The 23,897-nt window shown below is 47.3% G+C and overlaps 1 protein-coding gene across 6 annotated transcripts; it reads left to right on the top strand.

Annotated features, from left to right (window-relative positions):
* Nucleotides 1–638: 638 nt before the first annotated feature.
* On the top strand, nucleotides 639–22,486 carry LOC142579343 (uncharacterized). 6 transcript variants are annotated; one of them, XM_075689425.1, is made up of 8 exons: nucleotides 639–764; nucleotides 1,417–1,516; nucleotides 13,354–13,464; nucleotides 19,061–19,105; nucleotides 19,839–19,913; nucleotides 20,031–20,102; nucleotides 20,908–20,961; nucleotides 22,247–22,486. In XM_075689425.1, exons 1-8 carry the CDS (start codon nucleotides 682–684, stop codon nucleotides 22,472–22,474), a joined length of 768 nt encoding a protein of 255 aa, XP_075545540.1. In that variant the 5' UTR covers nucleotides 639–681; the 3' UTR covers nucleotides 22,475–22,486. The 6 variants fall into 6 exon arrangements, with proteins under 6 accessions (XP_075545540.1, XP_075545543.1, XP_075545544.1 ...); XM_075689426.1 differs by lacking the exon at nucleotides 639–764 and adding an exon at nucleotides 812–938; XM_075689428.1 differs by lacking the exon at nucleotides 13,354–13,464.
* Nucleotides 22,487–23,897: the final 1,411 nt, after the last annotated feature.

The following is a 23,897-nucleotide window of genomic DNA, read 5'->3' as shown; positions in this document are numbered from 1 at the left end:
TGTGCAGTTTCAGTGGCACTAAAAACTTTATTTTAGTGATTTTCTACGATTCCCCCTTCCTCTACCTAAGAAAAGGAGGCTTATAAAGTGGATTTATTGCGAATATAATCAACGCAAAGTACTGTTTTAAATTACGCTTTCCTACAGAAGCTTTCGGACCGCGAGATTGGGGAAACAAAATTTTGTCACAGGAAAGTCATCCACACAAGACGTGTGGCACCACCCTATACTAAACCCTCGATTATCTGGTTTATTTGGGAAGCGGCAATATAAATTGTAATTTTCGCGGCAGTCACACTCCAAAAGCTACTGTGGTCAAAGGTATGTCAGAAAAACTCGCTGGTTTGGCGTCAGTAACTCGAAATAGAAGGGGGGTTCGGGGGGGGGGAGAATAAGCCACTGATGTCTTCTATAATAGTAAAGATCAGTGGAATAAACTTCATCCAAAGCAGCACGCGAGCGAAGTGAGCGCGGGCAGCTCCTCCGACCTGCAGTGGGTTGTCCCCTCACTCGAGGAGTCCAGCGTGCGCATTTCGCTTCGTCTTTCCTTGCTACAAACGCAGTTACATCGCCATTGCGTCACACCATGCCAGCGTTCTGCGCTGCCGCAAGCGTATACAGGACAGCTCGGCAGCACGTAAAAAGCGTGCGAATTGTTTTGCGCCGAGTGTTCTTGAATGTATGTGCGTGCTAGAAGTGGGAGAGCAGTACAATCTTCCATGTCAAGGACAGTCTTTCTCAACATCATCGCCATCGGTTGCTTTGTAAGTCTCATCCTCGCCTGGTTGGACTCTGTGTAGATGCTTTTCGTAAATGGTTACAGCGTGCGGTTTGTTGGAGCCTTCTGAGCGCTAGATACTCAAAATGTTATATCTTAGGGATATAGCTGCCAGCGAAGCTTCCAGATTTTTCTTGGGTGTCAGGTTGAACACTGCCTGGTAAGAAAATCCAGCCTGTTGTCCTTGTTGCTTGTTGTACTTGATGCCTTGTTACCTTGTTTTCTCAATGCGGACGCGAGTAAACAATATTGCATGTGTGGGAAGTAGACACGTATGGTCGATGTGTGAACCACAAAGCAACTTGTCAAAGCGACACAAAAACAACTATGACAAAATTTTGCCATGAAATTCTGCCGTGCGTTGCAACTACAGGTCAGACCTTCTGTGGCTATTGAAGATGCTTATTATCTTTATTGTAGCCAGGGGACGAGGTTCTGCCTGGCTATCGTTTAACTTTTACGTGAACGGGCCAGCACATGCAAGCTTGTTCCCGCTGTTGGTTTCCTAGGGAACTTAAGGTAATTATGAGCATCGGGGAGCAAAAAAATTAGCATATTTTATTTCGCGTTTCGGTTTTTCACTTCGCGAGAACTTAGCACAGTAATGGTCTTTTTTTATGTATACTTTTATTTTTCAGTGTACGAACTGTTATTTGGTTCTTGAGAACGCGCAATCGCTTGCTGAAGGGCATCGCCTCCGAGTTAATATGCGGAGAGAGTCTACGAGAGCTTTTCGAGGTGAGCCTTCTTCATGTCATACTCGACCGCTGTTAGGAGCCCTTGGTATTTTCTGTCAGTTGGGTACGTGGTCACAACTATATTTCTCCGAAACGTATAGCTGCAGAATATGTTCAAATGTTGCACCATATACAGGAGATGGGCCTCTTTATGTCAGTATTTTAAACATATACTCGCGTGACACAGTGACAGCTTCAGAACCAGTCAGGAGGTGTCAAGAAACGCGATTTCACTCGTGCTGGCAGCACTTTTTTTTTCTACAAGCCTGCGCGATGTGCCTAGTATGTTTGAGGTTCTGAGGAACAGGGGCGGAATGCACACGTAAAGGTTTTTGCCCGTAAGTTGCTCTTTGTAATAGGGCCGGTCGCCTTCGCTAATACTATGCCCAACATCAGCATTGGCTGAAAATTGCTCTGACGAACAATTATAGCGTAAGGAATTTGCGTAAATACGGGCCCCGAACTTGGAACAGTATATGCGTAGTATGCATACTATAGCTGAAAGCTATTCGAATAGTTTTTTTTTTCGCGCTATAAGGACACTAAAAACAAGTGTTGGTTATTGCTAGCCTGACAGTTAATCTTGTTGGTATGACAACGTAATACGGTAAAAAAAAAAAGAAACCGTGAGAACAGGACTAAAGACGGTCTTATATTTTAGTCCTTGAGCTGTTTATTGTATTTAACTGAAGTTCTCTTTACAAACAATAATATGGCAACTGAGTGAAAAGAAAGGCCAGCGAGTGGGTAATGTGGCACACGCTAAGGATCCTTTTACTGGCATCGGGTGATAGAAATTAAATCCAAAGCTTTTTCCTGCACAGTGCCTCATTGTTCAGGTGTTGCCCTGTGTCGTAAAAATAAAGGAGGCTAAATGAAGTTCGGAGCCCTTGGTGCGTGTCTATATTCTTCGTTCTTGTGTTTCGTCCAGTTAGCGCTACTTAAGACCATGCTTATAGCGTAAACCAACTAGCCCTGTTTTATGTTCTATTAAATGAAATTAAGTGAAGAGAAAAGCCCACCGTGGTGACTCAGTAACTATGGCGTCCTGCTGCTGAGCGCACTCTCATGGGTTCGATTCCCAGCGGCAGTTGCAGTCTCACGGCGGGCGCGGAATTGAAAGCTGGCGCCTACGTGTTCGTGTGGTGCACGCTATCGAACCCCAGCTGGTGTAACTTTATCCGACACCCTTCGCAACGGTGTCCCGCACACGGCACTGTACAGTTTCAGGACGTTAAGGAACAATTCTTTAAGGGAAGATAAGCAGCGGTCGCCAAGTTCGCAACATGTTGTGCACAGACAACGGGGACTCGGTACATTCGTCTTTTCTCTCCCAGGCTTAGCCGCCCTGGCGGCAGTGCTGTACGTAACCGTATTCTCGTCCACACTCTGCTGCATCTCCGACGTAGCCTTTATTTGGATCGCGACACTGGAGCGATCGGATGGGAACTCGGCGCTGACGCCCGTGGTTGTACCTGGGTCGCAAGCCCCAAGGGTAGCGTTGGCCTGGCGGCCTGGGGTACAACTGCAAGCATCCGAAGGTCCCGGCAAAGCATGAGTCGACAGGTAACAACGAAACAACTTGTTTATTTTAACATCGCAAAGAGTTGGCGGTCAGGTTTGACCGAAGTAGAGAGACGGGAGAGCACTTCACTCAACAGAAGAAATCGGAGCCCTCTTTTGGCGTCCGGGGGCAGCTGTTTTTATACTCTCGCAGTTGAGGGCAAGAAGGAACCCCTCAAAAGACGAGCACGTGAATGTACAATGGGCTAATGGTGACGCACACTGTCGTAGCGATGCCGTAGCACCATGTCGTGGCGCTGCGCAAGATCTCGTAGCAACTGGTCGTGGCGCTGCGCAAGATCTCGTAGCAACTGGTCGTGGCGCTGCGCAGCACACTGTCGTGGCGCTGCGCAAGATCTCGTAGCAACTGGTCGTGGCGCTGCCGGTCGGACACAATGACTGTAACGAGAAGATGGTCCCTGCTTTGGCTTCGCCTGTTTCGGGCACAATGACTGGAACGAGATCCCTGCTTTGGCATCGCCTGTTTCGGGCCCAATAACTGGAATGAGATCCCTGCTTTGGCATCGCCTGTTTCGGGCACAATGACTGGAACGAAATCCCTAGGCGGTCGCATCGCCGCAGACGCGCCTGGAAACACCTGGCGATGAGTGTTGCGGCGACGACGATCGGGCCAAAATGTCTGCCGCCCCGCCGCAGTTGGCGCCGGCAAAACCACGTGTCGCAGGCGAATCGTAACAGACCGCCCCGCCGGGGGAAGGAGATCCCGATGGACAGGGGACTGCATCCGCTGTCCGGAGGGATGTCGCTCGATGATGCTCATAACCGAAGTCGGGCGTCCCTTGACGTTTCTTGAGCGCAGCGCACAGAGAAGGCCTCGTTCTCTCGTTCAGGTTCGCACGGGACACTGCAAAGTGACTTCGGGAGAGTTCACATTTTTGTTCTCGTTCCCGGCAAGCGTTAGAACTACGCTGAAAACTCAACCGCTCAGTCAGCAAGCACGGCACAACCCTCACTAAGCCCTGCCAGGCTCTTTCCCCTTTTTATACCAATGCCTAGTTCCTTACAGTAGTCTAGCATCACTCAGAACGCGTCCACAAATTGAAAAATTGCACTAGAAAGCATATCATCACTTTGAAACACTAAACAAAAGCAATATGTTAAAAAAAATCCTGCCTCAGGAAGAAAAACATCAGTAACAAACAATTTTGAGGCTGATTCCTACGTTAGGGGCTTCGACTTAAGCCATCGGCGTTACCGTTGAGACTCCCCTTTTTGTAACGCACCTCAAAGGAATATTGTTGTAAAGCGAGGCTCCAGCGCAGGAGGCGGCCATTTTTGGGAGAGATGGTCTGCAGCCATTGGAGAGGGCAGTGATCCGTCTCAATGATAAACCTCGAGCCGGCTAGATAGCATGACAATTTCTGAACGGCCCATACGAGACACGCACACTCTTTCTCGGTGGCGCTATACGCCTGCTCACGACTGGTCAGCTTACGACTAGCATACAGGACGGGGTGTTCTACTTCTCCATTTTCCCGTTGGCACAGTACAACGCCCATGCCTCGCTCACTAGCATCGCACTGAACAATGAACCCTTTTGTATAGTCTGGCGATCGTAGCACAGGCTGGCTTGTTAGGGCACTCTTTAGGGCGCTAAAAGCTCTTTCCTTGGTCTCGTCCCAGACGACTGTTTGAGGCTCTGTTTTTCTTAGAGCATCCGTCAGGGGAGCCGCGATATCAGAGTACCTAGGGATGTACCTCTGATAGTAGCCGGCGACACCTAAGAACGACCGAATATCGGTCTTTGTGCGCGGTTGCGGAAAGTCTCGCACAGCGGCCACTTTTATTTCAGAGGGGCGGCGACGACCCTGACCAATCACGTGACCGAGGTAGACAACCTCGGCCTGTGCTAACTGGCACTTAGGAGCCTTTACTGTCAAGCCTGCTTCGCGCAGGCGGGTTAGCACTGCCCGCAAGTGTGTCATATGCTCAGACCAGGATGCGGAGAATATCGCTACGTCGTCTAGATACGGTAAAGCGAATTCTTGCTGTCCCCGCAACACTTTATCCATGAGACTTGAAAAACAGTATGGCGCGTTCTTCAAACCAAAACTCAACACTTTAGGACGGAATGTTCCCATTGGTGAAATGAACGCCGCATACCTACTAGCCTCTTCTGTAAGTGGAACCTGCCAATAACCCCTGACAAGATCTAGGGTGGAAATAAACTGAGCGCTACTAACTTTCTCAAGGCGCTCCTCGATGTTAGGGATCGGATAAATTTGATCCTTAGTGATGGAATTAAGCCTGCGGTAGTCGACGCAAGGACGAGGTTCCTTGCCCGGTACCTCAACTAAAATCAAAGGGGAGGTATAATCACTCTCACCTGCCTCAATAACACCGAGCTGTAGCATTTTCTTTACCTCAGCCTCCATAATATCGCTCTGGCGGGGTGACACCCGATACGCCTTGGATCGTACTGGCTCTGGGGAGGTAAGTTCTATATCATGAGTAAGTACCGAAGTCCTACCAGGCCTCTCAGAGAACAGACCTTGAAACTCTTGTAATAGCTGGTGTAGTTCGGTTTTCTGCTCGGGCGACAGCGGTGCTTTACTGATAAGGTCACTAATGACTTGACCGGTGTCTTCCCTGTTCGTCACTGAGCCTAGTCCCGGAAGCTCGACCGGAAGCTCTTCAGGAACGTTTACCATCATGCACACCACTGCTTCCCTTTGTCTATAAGGTTTGAGCAGATTACAGTGGTAAACTTGCTGTGCTTTCCGCTTTCCTGGCAGACTTACCACGTAGTTAACGTCCGACAGTTTCTGAACAATTCGCGCTGGGCCCTCCCACTGCACGTCTAGTTTGTTGTTTGGCGATGTGCGCAATATCATGACCTCATCGCCAACCTCAAAACGACGGGCCCTGGCTGTCCGATCATAATAAACCTTGGCCCTCTGCTGGGCCTTTGTCATTGCTTCACCTGACAACTCCTGTGCCCTTCTTAAGCGTTCGAGGAGCTTAAGCACGTACTCCACCACGACTGGGTCGTCGCCCCTACCTTCCCATGATTCTCGAAGCATGCGAAGCGGAGATCGAAGCGAGCGACCGTACACCAGTTCAGCTGGCGAAAACCCCGTAGCCGCATGCGGCGCGGTCCTTAAAGCAAACATCACCCCAGGCAGACACAGCTCCCAGTCAGTTCGATGTTCAAAACACAACGCTCTCAACACGCGCTTCATGACGGAGTGGAGCTTCTCAACGGAATTCGACTGTGGGTGGTACACTGAGCTGTGTAACAGCTTTACCCCACACCTTTCGAGAAAAGTTGTCGTCAAAGCGCTAGTAAACACTGTGCCCTGATCTGATTGGATTTCCGCAGGAAAACCAACTCGCGCAAATATGGACAGTAGTGCATTAACTATCTCAACTGAGCTGAGTTCTTTAAGCGGCACTGCTTCAGGGAACTTTGTCGCTGGGCAGATCACAGTCAAAATGTGTCTGTACCCCGTGGCTGTTACCGGCAGAGGTCCCACAGTATCAATAACGAGCCGTCTAAAAGGCTCCGTAATGATAGGTACCAATTTCAACGGCGCCCTCGATTTGTCCCCTGGTTTGCCCACCCGCTGACAAGTGTCACATGTCCTCACGAAATGGTCTGCGTCCCGAAAACACCCTGGCCAATAGTACTCTTGCAAGAGACGGTCCTTAGTTTTCTTAACTCCTAGGTGTCCGGACCACGAACCCCCGTGTGACAAGCGCAACAGATCCTGACGATAGCATTGAGGCACGACCAGTTGATCGAACTCCACTCCTCGGCGGTCTAGATACTTCCGGTACAGGACTCCACCTCTTTCCACAAAACGCGCAGTTTTCCTGGCGATACCTTCTTTGACATTGCAGCGCACGTTTTCCAGGCTGCCATCCTTTTTTTGCTCGGCTATCAAAGCCGTCCGGCTGACTTTTAGCAACCTATCAAGTCCGTCTGACGTAGGCGCGATGAGCAAATCAGTAGATAGCTCTTCTAACTTTCCCGCGTCGGGATTTTCCTCTCCAGTATCTGGCGCCTTCAACGCTACAGACTCAATTTTATTCAGTTCGGGCGTGCTCTGAATATCAGCTTGCTGCGCCTCTGACCCTTTTTCGTTGTTTGATAACGTCGGCCCCGCAACTACCGCCTTTGCAGCGAGCTCCCGAACCTTCGACCTGGTTAAGGCCTGAACACTAGCTTCACCAAACAAAAGCCCCTTCTCGCGCAGGAGGTGATCGGACCTGTTTGAAAATAGGTACGGGTACTGGGTTGGCAGCATAGATGACACTGCCGCCTCCGTCTCAAGCGCTCCGAAAGGTCCTTCAATAAGCACTTTTGCTACCGGCAGACACACGCTATGAGCTTCCACGGCTTGCTTGATCCATGCGCACTCGCCCGTGAACATATGGGGTTCTACGTAAGATGGGTGAACTACATCCATCGTAGCTGCGGAATCGCGAAGCACTCGGCACTCTTTCCCGTTTACGAGGAGGTCTCGCATGTAAGGCTCAAGAAGCTTCATGTTCTCGTCAGTGCTGCCTATTGAAAAAAACACAACTTTTGGTGTTGTTTCCGGACACTGCGCCGAAAAGTGACCCGGCTTCTGGCACGTATAACAAACGCCCGCTCGCCTCATCTCGAACCGCTTTCTGCGTTCGGCTTCGGCTGCCGTCTCTTTACGTTTGGTCGGATTGCTTTTACTCGCATCCTCACTACGCGTGTCCCCCTTAAATCTCATGGGCGTGAACCTTGGCCTCTCAGACTTGGAGCCAAATTCACCCTTTTGACCGTCCTTAGCTCCGCGAGCTCGACGCGTCACAAACTCCTCGGCTAGCTCAGCGGCTCTAGCCACCGTACTCACGTCTGGCCTATCCAAGACCCAGTATCGCACGTTCTCCGGTAACCGACTATAAAACTGTTCTAGCCCGAAACACTGCAGAACTTTATCGTGGTCACCAAACGCTTTCTCTTCTTTGAGCCACTCCTGCATGTTCGACATAAGCTTATACGCAAACTCTGTATATGACTCACTTCTGCCTTTCTCATTTTCCCGAAACTTCCGACGGAACGCCTCCGCAGACAGCCGGTACTTTTTTAGCAGACTCGATTTTACTTTGTCGAAATCCTCTGCCTCCTCTCTATCCAAGCGAGCGACTACGTCGGCCGCCTCGCCGGGTAACAAAGTGAGCAAGCGCTGTGGCCACGTTTCCCGAGAGAACCCCTGCTTCTCGCACGTTCGCTCAAAGTTAACCAGGAACAAACCAATGTCCTCTCCAAGCTTAAACGGCCGCATTAGGTCAGTCATTTTGAACAATACGCGTTCTCCTGCACCGTGTGCCTGACTTCCATTACGAGCGCGTTCCATCTCTATCTCGAGACGCTTCATTTCCAAAGCGTGTTGACGCTCTTCTTTTTCTTTCTCTGCTTTACGTTCACGCTCTTCTTTCTCTTTCTGTTCTTTAAGTTCGCGCTCCTGTCTTTTTGACCTCTCCTCAATAGTCTCAAGGCATTCCGACAGCTCGTCATCCTCAGCCTCTAATTCAAGAATAGCCGTTATCAGTTCCGGTTTTCTTAGTTTGTCTGAGACATCCAGACCCAACTCTCTTGCAAGCTCCAACAATTTCGGTTTGCGCAACGACTTCAAATCCATGGCTGCTCTGAATGCTGCTTTCTCTACTGCTTACTATTGTCTTGCCGCAAACTAACCCGGCAGCAACGACAACCACAATTACCAGCTCTGTTTCTGACACTAACAAAAGCCTGGCAAAGCTCAGAAGAAGAAAGTCCCGCACTCACCAAACCTCGCAGGCAGGAATTCCGCGCAGTCGTTCCGCTGCAGGCAACCAGTCGTCATACAGGGCTCGTTGCACTGCTCCCGGATCGTCGTTGAGCTGCTCAGCATACTGTCAACTGCATCTCTTTGCTGCTGGCCTCCGTTGTCGTGATCTCGCCGCTGGCAGACAGTTGTTTGAAGTCGTAGGCGATCTCACCGCTGGCAACCAGATATTTGGATCGCGACACTGGAGCGATCGGATGGGAACTCGGCGCTGACGCCCGTGGTTGTACCTGGGTCGCAAGCCCCAAGGGTAGCGTTGGCCTGGCGGCCTGGGGTACAACTGCAAGCATCCGAAGGTCCCGGCAAAGCATGAGTCGACAGGTAACAACGAAACAACTTGTTTATTTTAACATCGCAAAGAGTTGGCGGTCAGGTTTGACCGAAGTAGAGAGACGGGAGAGCACTTCACTCAACAGAAGAAATCGGAGCCCTCTTTTGGCGTCCGGGGGCAGCTGTTTTTATACTCTCGCAGTTGAGGGCAAGAAGGAACCCCTCAAAAGACGAGCACGTGAATGTACAATGGGCTAATGGTGACGCACACTGTCGTAGCGATGCCGTAGCACCATGTCGTGGCGCTGCGCAAGATCTCGTAGCAACTGGTCGTGGCGCTGCGCAAGATCTCGTAGCAACTGGTCGTGGCGCTGCCGGTCGGACACAATGACTGTAACGAGAAGATGGTCCCTGCTTTGGCTTCGCCTGTTTCGGGCACAATGACTGGAACGAGATCCCTGCTTTGGCATCGCCTGTTTCGGGCCCAATAACTGGAATGAGATCCCTGCTTTGGCATCGCCTGTTTCGGGCACAATGACTGGAACGAAATCCCTAGGCGGTCGCATCGCCGCAGACGCGCCTGGAAACACCTGGCGATGAGTGTTGCGGCGACGACGATCGGGCCAAAATGTCTGCCGCCCCGCCGCAGTTGGCGCCGGCAAAACCACGTGTCGCAGGCGAATCGTAACACCTTCCTCTGCTCCCAGTGTACCGTAAGTGTCGTCAGCTCCCGTGTTCCCGTTCCCTTCGGCTTTTCAATATAACATTTTTCACTCTGTGTGCAAACTAAGAGGTTAGAGCTATTCTTTTTTACATTGATTCGCTCGGTTACCGATTCGATGCAGGTCAATGCAAGAAATAAACGAAACGTTCCTTCTTTATTTTCTTATACCTGTTTTTTTTTATATAGATAGCTTCAGCAAGACTAACGAAACTTATCTCGCGTACTAAAAGGCTTGCGAACCTACTATCGAGTTCATAAATGTTAGCGTTCGCAGGAACTGTTTGTCATCAGCCGGCTGTCCCTTGAATAATATAGCAACTATCATGATAGGCTGTTCTGTTATGATGGTCTCCAGCCCATGCTAAATGCACTGTGAATATGGGTATCGCTCCCATTCTACTGTTACCTTGCAGACAGCTTACCTTCACAATATGCCAATGCAAACACTGTAATAAAGTGGATATTTTAGGATCCATGAGAAGGAATCCCGCATAAGAGCGGCCTCCTATGCCCTTTCCAGCGGATCACCCATTACGTTGAAATAAATGTCCTGGAGGTCTAATTATACCTAGCTCTCAGCAGCGATCGCTGATTGACGTGGTAACAAGCTTGGTAATCTTTACATTGCATGGTTCTAGCGTTATGATGCTGAGCACGAGGTCGTAGATACGATTATCCAGCCGCATTCCCATGGGGGCAGAATGCAGATACACTCGCCTAACTTTCTTTAGGCGGGTGTCAAAGAATCCCAGTTAATAATTTATCCGGGACCCCCACAGCGCGACATCTGTCACCGTCTATATAGAGTTAAACCCCACGAATCAGATCATGTGTTTAAGGGAAACTCGAGAAATTACAGTTTGTGGAAAATTGACGGAAAGCCAGCAGCCACGGTGCCACTCTTGGTCGTGGTGTCGTACTTGCATGGTGGTCAGAACCAGTCTATAGTCGAGCGAAAACTCTGAATAGATTCATTTTTGAACCACAGAACCACAGTACTTGTGAAAGGTGTGCGGGTTACTCTTTGCATTCACCATACGTATTGTGCAGCTTTGTGGTGCGGTTTCCCTGGCGATCCCGCCACTCCACACGTCTGGATGGGCAGCACGAAAGTTCTCTTTTTCCTAGGACGTTGGAACTTACAGCATGCCACAAGAACTCCCTTAAAATAGCCCGAGGTCAGCCGGTCGGAGGCAAACTGACAACAGGCTTTTGGCATCGTATACTTTTGACGGAGTACATAAAGCCGTCTGGCAACAGTAAATTATGTAGGAAAGTCGTGGCATCGAAGGCCCATGCAGAAGGCCCCACCCGCCCAATTTGACAGTACGCACCGCCGAGCGCTGACTTGCCACAAAGTTCGTCGGAATTCCGCACCGCAACACATTGGCATGCTAACGACGCAGTGCGTTCTGCTGAACCAGCAAAAAAAAAAAAAAAAAAGAACTAGACAAGCCAATACACGCAGCAATACCAAACAAGATGGATGCTCGCAGTATGATAGAGACTGTAGGGGATCAACAGAGGACAAACGTTCGCTCCAGGTTGAGCCTTCCCTAATTCGGCCACTGTTGATCCTACTGCTCTATATACAAGGTGTCCTTATGCGACTAACTTTCTTAGGATACTTCACGCATTTTATAGTGTCTGTCCCACCTGTCTGTCCATTTATCTGTCTCAGAATGTAACCCTTTTCCCGCCAACTTATTTCACTGGGTAGTCCACGGTACAGAGGGTATACGCCTTCGGGCTGCTGATCTGAGAAAACCGTGTTCGAAACCAACCGTTAGACCAACTTGGGTCACTGAGTATGTTCCGCTCTTCAATGAACCTCTTCGATACCAAAGATTTTCTCACAAAAGATGTGCCACAGGCTAAAATTAAAATAAATTATGGGGTTTTACGTGCCAAAGCCACGATCTGATTATGAGGCTCCGGAATAATTTGGACCACCTGCGCTTCATTGACGTGCACCTAAATTTAAGTACACGGGTGTTTTCGCATACCGCCCCCATCGAGATGTGGCCGCCGCGGCAGGGATTCCATTCCGAGATCTCGTGCTTAGCAGCCCAACACCATAGCCGCTAAGCAAACACGGCAGGTATGTGTCACAGGTTGTGTGCCGCTTTTCAATGAACCTTTTTCATGCCAACTTGAGTCATTGGGCATGTCCCACTGGGTGTGTTCGAGCCTTCAATGGGAGCACATGTCATTTAAAATTTAGCCGGTGTTGATAGAGATTTTAAGGGAGAAAGAAAAAATTAAGGAAACACAGACAAAATGCTCGACTGATAAACATCTATAGATTACTGGATTAGCTCAGGCAAGACCGGTGACTATTTGTCGCCGCCCCGTTTCGAAGGGAATGTCAGTAAATAAAATAATAATAATAATAATAATAATAATAATAATAATAATAATAATAATAATAATAATAATAATAATAATAATAATAATAATAATAATAATAATAATAATAACATGCGCGGGAGAGGAGCCCGGCTGCATACAAGCCTCATGCATGACGCGTTTCGGCGGAGGCAGCCCAGTGTGTCGCTACATCTCTTCAGTGCTAATTGCGTTAACGTCGACATTCGTCGGGAAATAAGTTCTGTCGGAAGTATTTTTTTATCTATACAGAATTTTTAAAACTGACTGTTGCAGCTAGCACATTTCTAATCGTCGAGCTGGATTACTTGAATAACACAAGACATCAAAGTGCAGGATCCAATTATTAGCAAAATCTTGCCAATTATATTTCTAACTAATTAAATTTACGCCAGATAGTACAATTTATTAATAGTAACTGGCGAGTTCGCAAGGCGTATCAACTTGGAACGAATTGTCGGGGTGACACAAGGTTCGATGTATGTGCTGCCAAAGTTGCGGTAAAAATGCACTATAGTTCCACGTACTTTTTGAACTAAATTCAGTTTTATGCATTCATACGCCAAAGTAAATTGGACGCCAATGTAGTTAGTCGCGTCTTTTGAGAATGAATATCTCGAAACTGGTGTCATCCTCAGAATTCGTTTCAAGTGTATCGCCTTGCGAGCCAACCGGTTACAATTCGTATATTGCAATATGTGCCGTGAGGTAACTGGTTCAAATAATAATTAGTGATATTTTGTTCTTTAGTCGCATGTATGTCGATTTATTGTGCAAGTAATTCCGACTCTTCGAGCAATTCAGTTTAAAGGCTCGGATTGTGTGCTATCTGCCACACTCAGTTTTCAAAAATTCTGTATAGTAAAAAAAAAAGGTCTTGTTCATGCTCGTAACGCAACGATTCGGGATTATATTTCTGAGTCGATCAGCGGTATCGATGTCCCACTCACACAGGGAGTCCGTCTCAAATCCAGCTCGCAGACTTCTGTGCGCATTTCTGTAGAATGTGTAAGGCGTCTACTGCGACCGTTCGCTTGAAAACGGCCGTCATCAAACTCTTTTCAGGGAAACCATGTCTGCGTCAGGGCCTTTCTTCTATGGAACGCATTCGACATCGTCGTCACCTTCGCGTGTGACATCGCACTATACTATCTGGTTCAGTTCGTATCCGACGAGGTAAGAGAGGCAAAGTCATCAAAATATTTAGAAACGACGATTTGCTACACAGTGCTTCAGCAGTTATGCCGCCTCACTGGGATTTAAATCAGAACTCAGCTCCAGCGTACGTAGAGGGCGATTAAGTAAAAATTAAGTTCTGTGGTTTTGCGTGCGAAAAACCACGATTTGATTACGTGGCACGCTGTAGGGATCAGGACTCCGGATTAATCTTGACCGCCCGGGGAGGGCGGTTAAGCCTACAATACTCAAAAAACCGGTTAGCTGATGCTGAGTAAGCTCTGCGTATGACATTGTTGCTAATGGGTTTCCTGAGCCGTGTCCTGCATTAATACTTTTTCTCTTTCCTCCGGGGATTAATCACGCATTCACAAACAATCCTCTGACCGTGCTTTGCATACAGGGAGGACGCGTTTTCCCGTATATTTCCACTGACTCCCATAGAGCAATGCAAGGTAGAACATGTCTTAAGTTATGTCACATGGCTAAAAGTAACAAAAAGTGCTGAATTGAGTCACTGCAATGACGTTCTCAAAATTTGGGCTACTCCGTCTTGACAAGACTTTATTCTTTGTTAAAGCAAGTATATGACTGTAGAAAAGTGATGCAACTTATTATGTCTATTGAACATTCCGCTCACGTTTTTTACGTCACACTGCCGCTGCGGAATACTCGTTATTCCAGCTCTATATATTTAACTGTCGCCTATTCTTTTGCTCTCCGAGATAGCGGAAAAATACCGGAATAACACACTGGCACGGAAGGTAAAAGAAGTAAAATAATAGAACGGGTGCCCAGCTAGGTCGTTTTGCGCTCTGCCGCAACAATGGACAAACAAAAAGACAAACTGGGTAATCCTTTATACCGTGTTCGTGGGCCCAGAGATGCTTTACTTTAGAAGAAGCCACATGCGCATTTCTATCACGCGTATACGCTTCAGAAAGCAGTATTTTTTTTTCTAACCTAATCTAACCTTAACAACGTCAAGGAATAGCGTTCGTGCGTTTTATCTATTTCTTCCTTTTTTTCGAACTTGTGCGTAGACGCACGTAGGCTTTCTTTACGTAAGCGCCACGATAATATTCTAGCACGCTTCCCGAATGCAGCTTGAACAGTAGGCAGGCTCATTGCTTACGCGCTGAACGTTAATAACTGCTTAGCGACTGCACAGAAAAATTACATTAGACCAGCGAGACTAATGCTCAAGAGAATGTCTAATCAGTGCTTAAAACCTTGAAATATATACGCATGAACATTGACTTAGATCAATGTAACACGTGCGTGCAACATGTGCTGAGAGTAAAGTAATCAATTTCGTTTAGACATATCCACAGAAAGAACGTTCACCTGATCATCGGAGTGGCCAAATGAATGAAGAGTAACGGAAGGGTTAGCCGTCACAAAACACGCCAAAACAAATGACGTTGGTTATGTAAAAGACATCTCTTTACAAAGTGAATAATTCACGTTAATAACAAATTTTGAGTTGCAACTTGCTTGAATTTGAACATGTCCATATGGATTTAGATAGAGATGCCTGAATTTGCTATCAACACTGAGAATTCATGTGAGAAACTATAGTATAACCGTCAGTGTTCCCTGCGCTAAGCAAAAGTGCTGATAGCTTTTTATAGGTCGATCTTGTTTTCATAGAGAGGCACGCGTCTAAGTCAATGTAACAGCAAAGTCCATCACAATGTCTGACCACTTGAAAACGACTCGCGCAGAGCAAGAATGCATGCAGAATTGCAGCATTTTTGGAACAGCACAGGGGGAAGACAAACAAGTCCAAAAATTTACGACAAATGAGTCGACACATTTACATGCTTCTGGGCCAAAGTGAAGCGCCTAAGTCGCGCAACTATAAACTATAAACCAAAACAATGTGTTGGTCATCAGCTTCAATGTGAATGATAAAACCTTTCAGTACCTTCAGAGGAGACTGCAAGGAAAAACCACTTCACTGTGTTTGAAGGAACTTCCAACAAATACCTACCTCTATGATTCTGTTGCCATGGCTATGGTGGCTAGACCGCGGCGTTCGAATGCTGAGCGTGAAGTCGTCGGTTTCATTACTGGCAGCGGCGGCCACATTGTGAAAGTGGCAAAATGCAAAAACGCTCCTCCTCTGAGATTGAAGGAAAGTTAATAAAGCCTCTGTGGTCAAAATAATTTCCCTTAAACCTTAGAAAGAATAGCCCCCACAATCAATCAATCAATCAATCAATCAATCAATCAATCAATCAATCAATCAATCAATCAATCAATCAATCAATCAATCAATCAATCAATCAATCAATCAATCAATCAATCATGTGGCGCAATATGGCAAATCTTCCGCAGTCCTGAAAAGATAACAGCTGCTTTTATTAAATAATACACTTTTATTATTTGCTGGTGGCATGTAGCAAGATTGGCCGCTTTAGCTGGATTAATGGTGCCGCTGCGGCTTCGTTGTTATGACACTCCGCTGCTGAACGCGAGGTTCAAGCTAAGTTTAAGTTTATTTTAGTTGAATTTACGTTCTTTCACATAAAAAACTTCGAGGACCCAACAATACTGTTTAAGGGTACCAAATCAAAATAATTAAAAGTATACGAAAAAATGTGACCTGCATTGACAGCAACCAACAAGGCGAACAGTTATTACCGTGTATGGTTAATTAGCGACACCCTTGGGTATCTTTAAACAAGTGCAAGAATTGAAGCCGTGTAATATTAGAGTTACAACTACATTATTACAACTCAAAGTTCATAAATACGCCAAGGTAAATCGGCCGCAATTAGTGCGCACTTTTGGTAATAGGAAAATGTGCCTAGTGGTTTTATTTTTTAATGCAGGTTGAAGCGGCGTAACAGTCGTTAATCGAACGTTCCTATGTATAAGCTCAGACATAAAGGAAGCAGTTCATAGACGTTTCTATATACGAAGTTATTTAAGTAGGCCTGCTGATTTTGTAGCGGACGGGGAGGGTGTTATTACACGAAGAGCCTTCTTCTGTAAATTCAAAAAGGGTACCAAGTGGGTTTTATTGGTGAAGCCCGAAACAGCTGTGCCATAATTGATTTGTCAATGAACAAAATCCTAGTACAGGTTAAATATGGAATGTCTTGGGCAACGAAATGTATGCATCAGGAGACAACGTGCAGAGCATAGGAAGCCTTTTTGTATTACAGAAATCACATGGTACGTGAACTGAAATGACAGTCGACTAGCGCACCCAAAAACTTGGGCTAGTCAGCAGGATAGATGGGACAACTCTCATATGGCAATATCGGTAAAAATCTGCGGTTTTCTTAGCTTCTGAGCGGAACACAATAAGAACAATTTTACTTGCGTTTACTTTACACCAGCGATGCACAAAGGTTGCGGGTCTGATTCCTAGCCGCGGCGGCCGCATTTTGAATCGGGGAGGAATGCAAAAACGCTTGTGTATACTGTGCTTCGGGTGCACGTTAAAAATAATCTCTGCCAATCCACCCCAGTGAAGGTGGTTGGTGAGCGAAGCTGTCGATACGTTGCGCTTAGTGCATGTAGGACAACTTGTCAAACAGTGATCCCATGATGTACAACGATAACTCACATTGCCGGTCAAAGTGACTATGTCACAAACACAAGTTTCACTGCAGCTTACAAAGCCTTCATTTTACACGTATTACTTTGAAGTTACTGCTATAACTGCTTTGTGTTCCCTATGATACACACAGATGTTTTCAGTTCTTATTTGAGTTAGGACCATCCTTCAACGAATCGATCCTTACGGGGCTGATACATTCTTCGTCGACTCCGCCAAATATGGCAGCGAAGACCGGTTTGCAATCTCGGTCGTTGACGCGCGCGGAGCACTTATCAGCGCCGCGTCAATCTACACTAAACACGCGAACGAGGCGGGGGAAACCGCGACAGCCTTGGCTCTTCAAGCCGCAAAAGGCCCGACGACCATTTTCTCCGACTCGCGCAAGGCGGTTAGGGCTTTCTCGTCCGCTCTAGTTTCTAACTACGCAGCCCGCATCGTCGACAGATCCTTTCGTATTACTACGGGCCAAGAAGCTGAAGGTCATAGCATAGCGTGGTTCCCGGCCCATGTGAACGATATAACTAACCAAGCGGGTTGCAACCCTAACGAGTGGGCCGCTTGCCTCGCACGTGAATTCAGGAACCGCGCCCGAGCTAACGGTCCGGCTCTCCCACAGGATTGCCCCTTCAACGATCCTCTTACCACCTATCACGAAATTACGCCTCATTACAGACACAGCAGGAGGAAATTTCTTCCCCCCAGCCCGAAACTGAACACGGCTCGGGCAATTGCTTTCAGGCTCTTACAGACGAGATCCTAACTCGCCCCCAGAGCGCTTAGTTGGATAGACCCCCACTTCCTGCAATCGGGCTCCAAATGCGGTCACGCATGTTGCTTCTTTGACCACATGCTCTGACTGTGCCCGTACAACGCGGGCTCCGAACTTCAATGCAATTCCAAGTGGGACGCCTCGCTAAGAGCTCGGAATTCACGCACCAACTACAGCCCGTCCAGAGGGCCGGCAACGTCGCAGAGAGTCACCGCCTCCCGGTCCCGTCGTGGGCGGAGCCACCAACTTGATTGGGGAGCCTTCGGCTCCCCCCAATCAAGTTTTTCAGGACACTCCAATAAAGTTCTTGTCACTGTCACTTATTTGAGAAATGTTTTTGGCCAAGGTAAATCCATGCATGACCCGTGTACGATAGTTGGCTGAATCGAATCGTTGAAGCAACCGAGGGCAAGGTCTTCCACGAAGTGAGTGAACCACTGTTTTGTGTCCGGTTTTGAGAAGCCTACGTTAAAGTCTCCGACAACGATCACCGGCGAGGGATTGGTGGCAACGCACGTTGATCAACGCGGCAGTGCGCACGCCTTGTCATCAATCGTGTGGTTTGACGGCTGTTTTTATTTGTGCGTTTCGTATTGAAACGGGAGCTGTGCTGTAAGTACGCGTCACGCCTCTGCCTTACGGGGGTACGAGGCATTGCTCCTGTCCCTGCACTGCGGCCGGGTTCAGCCCCCTGGGTTTTCTGTCGACGTGACGGACGCGAAAAAAATCCTGGGGCCCTATCTATAGACAGCTTAGCTCTAAAAATTCAATTTCTCGAAATAAATGCGGAGCTCTCCACTGTGGCGTCCATCGTAACCTAATATGAAAATTCGGAAGGTTTAACTCCATAATCTAGGAATTGAAGAGGCGGGCATTACTTGCATGAAAGATAACAACGCACAATATGCTGAATTATAAAATTGCCTTAACCTTAACCCTAAATCTATTACAGTGCATGCCTTTAAAAATGGCTTTCTCCACAGACCTTAAGACCAATAGAGACGTGGTTTAGGCAACAGCTAAATTTCATTCCTGGAACTTCACTATATTTACGGGGTTACCTCAGATTGAGAATTTCATACCGGTACCACTTCGAGATCTGCTAGAACCAACCAGCTGGATGATTTTACATATCTCGCCCCGTATGCATGTTGCCGTTTTTGTACTTGAGTCCAGTGTACTGTGCACGAAATTGCAAAGTGCAAACAGCGCTGACAAAACTTATTCCGGTGTTCTCATTCTCATTCAAGGGCTACAGGGCCTTGAAAAGCGCCATGGAGACCACAAGAGAAGACGTAAGCAAGTCATTTATGGTCTTCTTTGTTTATATACCATCTCTACCAATATTACTCACTTAGGTATGTGGAGGCTATCGCTCGATGACTGCCAAGGAAACCTAATGATGTTAACGGCGACAAAACACACCACGAAGGCCGGGGAGAATGTGCCTTTAAGAGCTTTCGTAACGCATCTGCACTTTAACGAAGAAGATGTGGTTTAAAGTATTCTAAAACCCTCTACTACGACGGCCCTAAATACCAAGGTATATAGCCGAGGTGGGACATCTGGTCAGTTATTGTGAATTCAACGATTTAGTCCGTCCTAACAATCGCGCTGTACAAAACGATGAGAAATGGATCAGCGGTTGCAACGCTCGCAGCAACAGCGATGATATAGGAGAGCAATGCGTAACTATGTTGCACCTTTGCATCATCCTTTTTTTCCTTGGCTCCCTCATACGCATGTTCTATGCTTACGCAAAACCACCGAAGAAAGTATGCTTTTCTTTTAATGAAAAACATTTTGATTTAACAAACGCGAGGTCAGACTATGAAGGATCGAAGCATGGGAAGAGGCAATAAGGCAACTAAATCATTCCAAGGACGCTGCGAGACGTGCCGATACTATAGTATTCACTTAATTATAATAGGCATACGTGTAGTTTCGCCACAGCCGGTATTCGAAGCTCCCATGTTACCTGAATTACGACGTTACAACCGATTCCATGCTTATATTTTTGCTCTTCAGACAACGTCGACGTTGGATTACATGCAAGAGAACATAATGGAGAGATATCCTTTAGGACGTGACCATTTTGATTCGGTAAAGTATACAGTGCTTGTGTGCGCCTGCGCACTTGACCTTGAACACTAACAAGTCGAATTGTCGTCATTTAGCAGTGCTCATGTATACGCTACAAGGTCAACTCGGTTTTCGCAGGATTACGAGACCACGACTGAACGCATTACTACAAGAGAATCGTTCCCCCGTAAGGTCGTGGCCTTTACAGAGGTGTGTGTGCCACATATGGTGCTGCTTTTTTCATACGTAACTTTCTTTTTCTGGCGTTAGTCAATTTGTCAAATAACGTGTACGTGTCGGCCTCTTCGCGATGACCGCCCGTTGCTAGAAATCCATTGCCCTGAGTCACGAAGCGGTCCGCCAAAGAATGCTGTATGCACGTCACTGCATAAGCACACGCACCAGCCCGAACATTGCTGTAAGACAGTTATTACAGTTACAGTTATTCATTACATTACAGTTATTCGAAAAAGGGGCTGTCACGGAAAGTTTAAAATTAGTAAAGCACCTACGTCAACTCCTATGTACTGTACAATGCCAGCATATTTGCCAGGTGATGTTTTTAAAGCGAATCTTCCTTTACGTACCCTCCCGGACTTTCCTCACCGTAGCTGCTGCTGTTGCTGTCTTGCCGAACTGTAGCTCATACCTTAAGAAACGACACACACACACACACACACACACACACACACACACACACACACACACACACACACACACACACACACACACACACACACACACACACACACACACACACACACGCACACGCACACGCACACGCACACACGCGCGCACGCACACGCACACACGCGCGCACGCACGCACGCACGCACGCACGCACGCACGCACGCACGCACTAGTTTATCTGCGTTGGAGAATGCGAAAATAGCATGGATATTTAGCCCATCATACATCGAGTAACGCATAAACGTTATGTGAGCAACTAGGGCAAGGCTGATGAGTTTAGATATTGAAGTCATTCTGAAATGAGCGTAATGCCTCCTCCTTGCAGAAAATCCAGTCAAAGCCGTCTCTTCCTCAAATTGTTCTCGTTGCGATATTTAAGGTAAGTAACCGAATTGCGTAAGAAAAATTAACCACAGAAGAAAGACAAGTTGGAGGGAGTCCTTGATTTGCACGTCGAAGCGATGCCGGAGAGAAACTTGCAATGGTGACGCATTAAGCACGTGCGTTCATTGGCTTTTAGTCATAAATTACGTTGAAATTGTTTGGGAAAAGAGTTCCACAGCGTAGGGAGACCTCATGTCTCCTCAGGTCAGACCTCAGGTCAGACCTCAGGGAGACTTCAGGTTAACTGGAGCCGTCCATGCAGACAGGCTCGTTTCACCTCTGACTGTCGGATTAGTGGGTCTACTGTGTCTGGTCATCCTCACAATTGCAATGATTACTAGCCATGGTCATTATGTAATTTGCTTTTTACATTTACTATTTGATGTTAGGGTAACTTTCCCCCTTCTGTTTGAACTTTACTGTATCTTTTCCCTGTACCCTCTTCAGGGGTTCATTGCCTACAATGTTCTGACGATAAGCGCTAGACCACGAGTCTGATCCTCAGCCAATAGGGCCACACTTCAATGAGACGGAATGCAACACCACCCTGGTATTTAGATTTCGATGCACATTAAAGAACGCTTTTGTTTTTGTACTTGTGCCAGTTGCTTGCTTGTTTAACATGTTCATTTCTCTATTTGGATAGGATCATTCATTGGTATTTACCATATATGGATGAAAGGGAAAGGGGGCAAGGATTATGGGTTTTTAAAGATCGTCAGCTACGGTCGCTCACGTGTTCACACAGAAGCACGCTCTCTAAGAATGTTTCTTGGATGCCCGGGCAAGGTGGAAAGTGCCGCCACGAGCTAATATCCGTGGTCCTAAGTGTCGCAGGCAGCATGTTCAAGGCTTTGTGTCTCTTCTGCCGTAGACCACGACAGGTACACAACAGAGTCGACAGAAAGCCCCGAGTGTTGAGTGCGAACACACGCTCGTGCATGTGTGCGTGCGGCTCACTCAGGAGAAACCCGTGTCTCACATTAGCGGTCTACCTATTGCGCTCTGTCCGAATAGCTTAAGGTCCCCTCGACGAGGCTTGTTAACGTTCTCTCTTGACACGCGGCAATGCCACGTGACAGCGTCTACCTAACGCACGTCGATAAACACCGCGAGACGGCGGAAATTCCGCATAAACTTCAGCTATGCGACGATGGCCCACTCCGGCGCAGGTGCTGGTGCTGATCATGTTCAAGCAGCACAGCGATCGCGAGCCCGCGGCAGCGCACGCCGGCAGCGACCACGAGTCGAGCAGCATATCGCACGTGTCCCTGTCGCAGATCGCCGCCTGGAAGATCGCCTACGCGAGGCGCCGCTCGACGTTGCACTCGATACTGGAGAGCACGCGCGACATGCAGGCCCAGGGCACCGGCGAAGCGCACGCACCGCGTTCCGTCGACGCTCCGCCGTACGCAGTTCCAGGAACTCCCGAAGGAGTGCGGGATGGCTCACCGTGCTCGGGCTCTCCCCGCAAATGCAGAGGTGATGATGACGAAAGAGCGGCCTAGGCGCTTCGTGGCCGGCGCGAACGTTTTGAAACGTTATATACCCACCGGAAATAGTGGTCCTGTCTGCGGGATTTTTTTCGAAGCTGGAGTTTATATCAATTTTTGAACAAGTGGAATGACAAGCGCAGCCCTTAAACTTCGGTTTCTGGTTGCGGGCCTGGTGCGGTAATTCGCGTGACGGCTTATGTCATCATGGCCAACTTACGCGACCGCGTAATTTGTGCGAATTCCGCGACACTCCCGCGACACTCCCGCGACAACACAGTACTACAACGCTTTATTTCGCACTTCTTGCTCACAAGAGTTAACATCAGAGGCGTAGCAATCGACGTAGGGCACCCTGAGCTTGAAAGTTTGTAAGTTTCTGCTCGTGAGCACCGTTAGTCTGCTTAAACAATTGTCACTATACCGGCGGAAGCATCAGGACGCCGCCGTGGGATTTTGTTGAGGGAAGGTCGTTAATATAAAGGATTGTGCATTCCTTGGAGATGATGTGGAAACCGCAGAAAACGACAAAGCTAACAAGAATATCGTATCTGTACTGGACAGAAGCAGACAAACGCTGAGGAAGTCGAACAATTGAGTCCGTTTCATGTGCAAGTCAACAATGTCAATCTGAGAGCAATGCTTCGCAACATTTCTCATGATGTTCGAACGACTGCTGATCCTTACACCTTTCTAGTAAATGAGTGAGTTCTGACTGCTACCGAATACCACCTTGTGTCCTTCGAGCGAAGTAGTAGATATGACGTCATTCGACCCAGAACGGCAAATCAGAAGAGCAGCCACTCGAAAGGACAACCTGGCGAAATTTAGTCAACGAAACTGCTCTTCTCCCTGAATAAGTGTATTTGGGCTTCTTAATTCACCCAGTTGCTGGGAGCATCATTAAATTATTCTTTCCGCTTTTTTTCTCTCTTTCTTTGAGAATGTAGTATTACTTACTGTCATTCCTTGATAATTTGACGTACTCTCGCACTTTTGAGCCTTTCGGGTTATGGAAAGGTAGACTGGTTAACGTGTTTTTGCCCTTGCTAACGGCGAACCACAGCTTAGCAGCTCTAAAATTTGTTAACTGGTAGTGCAAGGCGGCGTCTTGAGCAATGTATCAATTTATCTGATCACCATTTCCTTACCTATTTATTGAATCAACTAAGTAATTTTTTTTACAAAACGTCAGTGTAATCTTTAGTATAGATATACTTTCAATAGTAGAAAAAAATATATATATATTAATGCATGTTTCAAAGAGGTACGTTTGAATAAGTACCATACATTTCCGCATGATACACCCCACTTTGAATATATTGGGTTTTTCTTTTTTTTAGATCATATACAGAATTTTTAAGCATCGCCTGTTTTGCAGGCGATGTTTAATTGCAATGTTTCATTGCGATGTTTAAATTGCAGTCTTTGAGCTGGG

The sequence above is a fragment of the Dermacentor variabilis genome, chromosome 4, assembly GCF_050947875.1.
Source record: "Dermacentor variabilis isolate Ectoservices chromosome 4, ASM5094787v1, whole genome shotgun sequence".
In the NCBI taxonomy this organism is placed as follows: domain Eukaryota; kingdom Metazoa; phylum Arthropoda; class Arachnida; order Ixodida; family Ixodidae; genus Dermacentor; species Dermacentor variabilis.
Note: the sequence above shows the minus strand (reverse complement) of the source record. Positions and strands in the feature narration are given on the sequence as shown.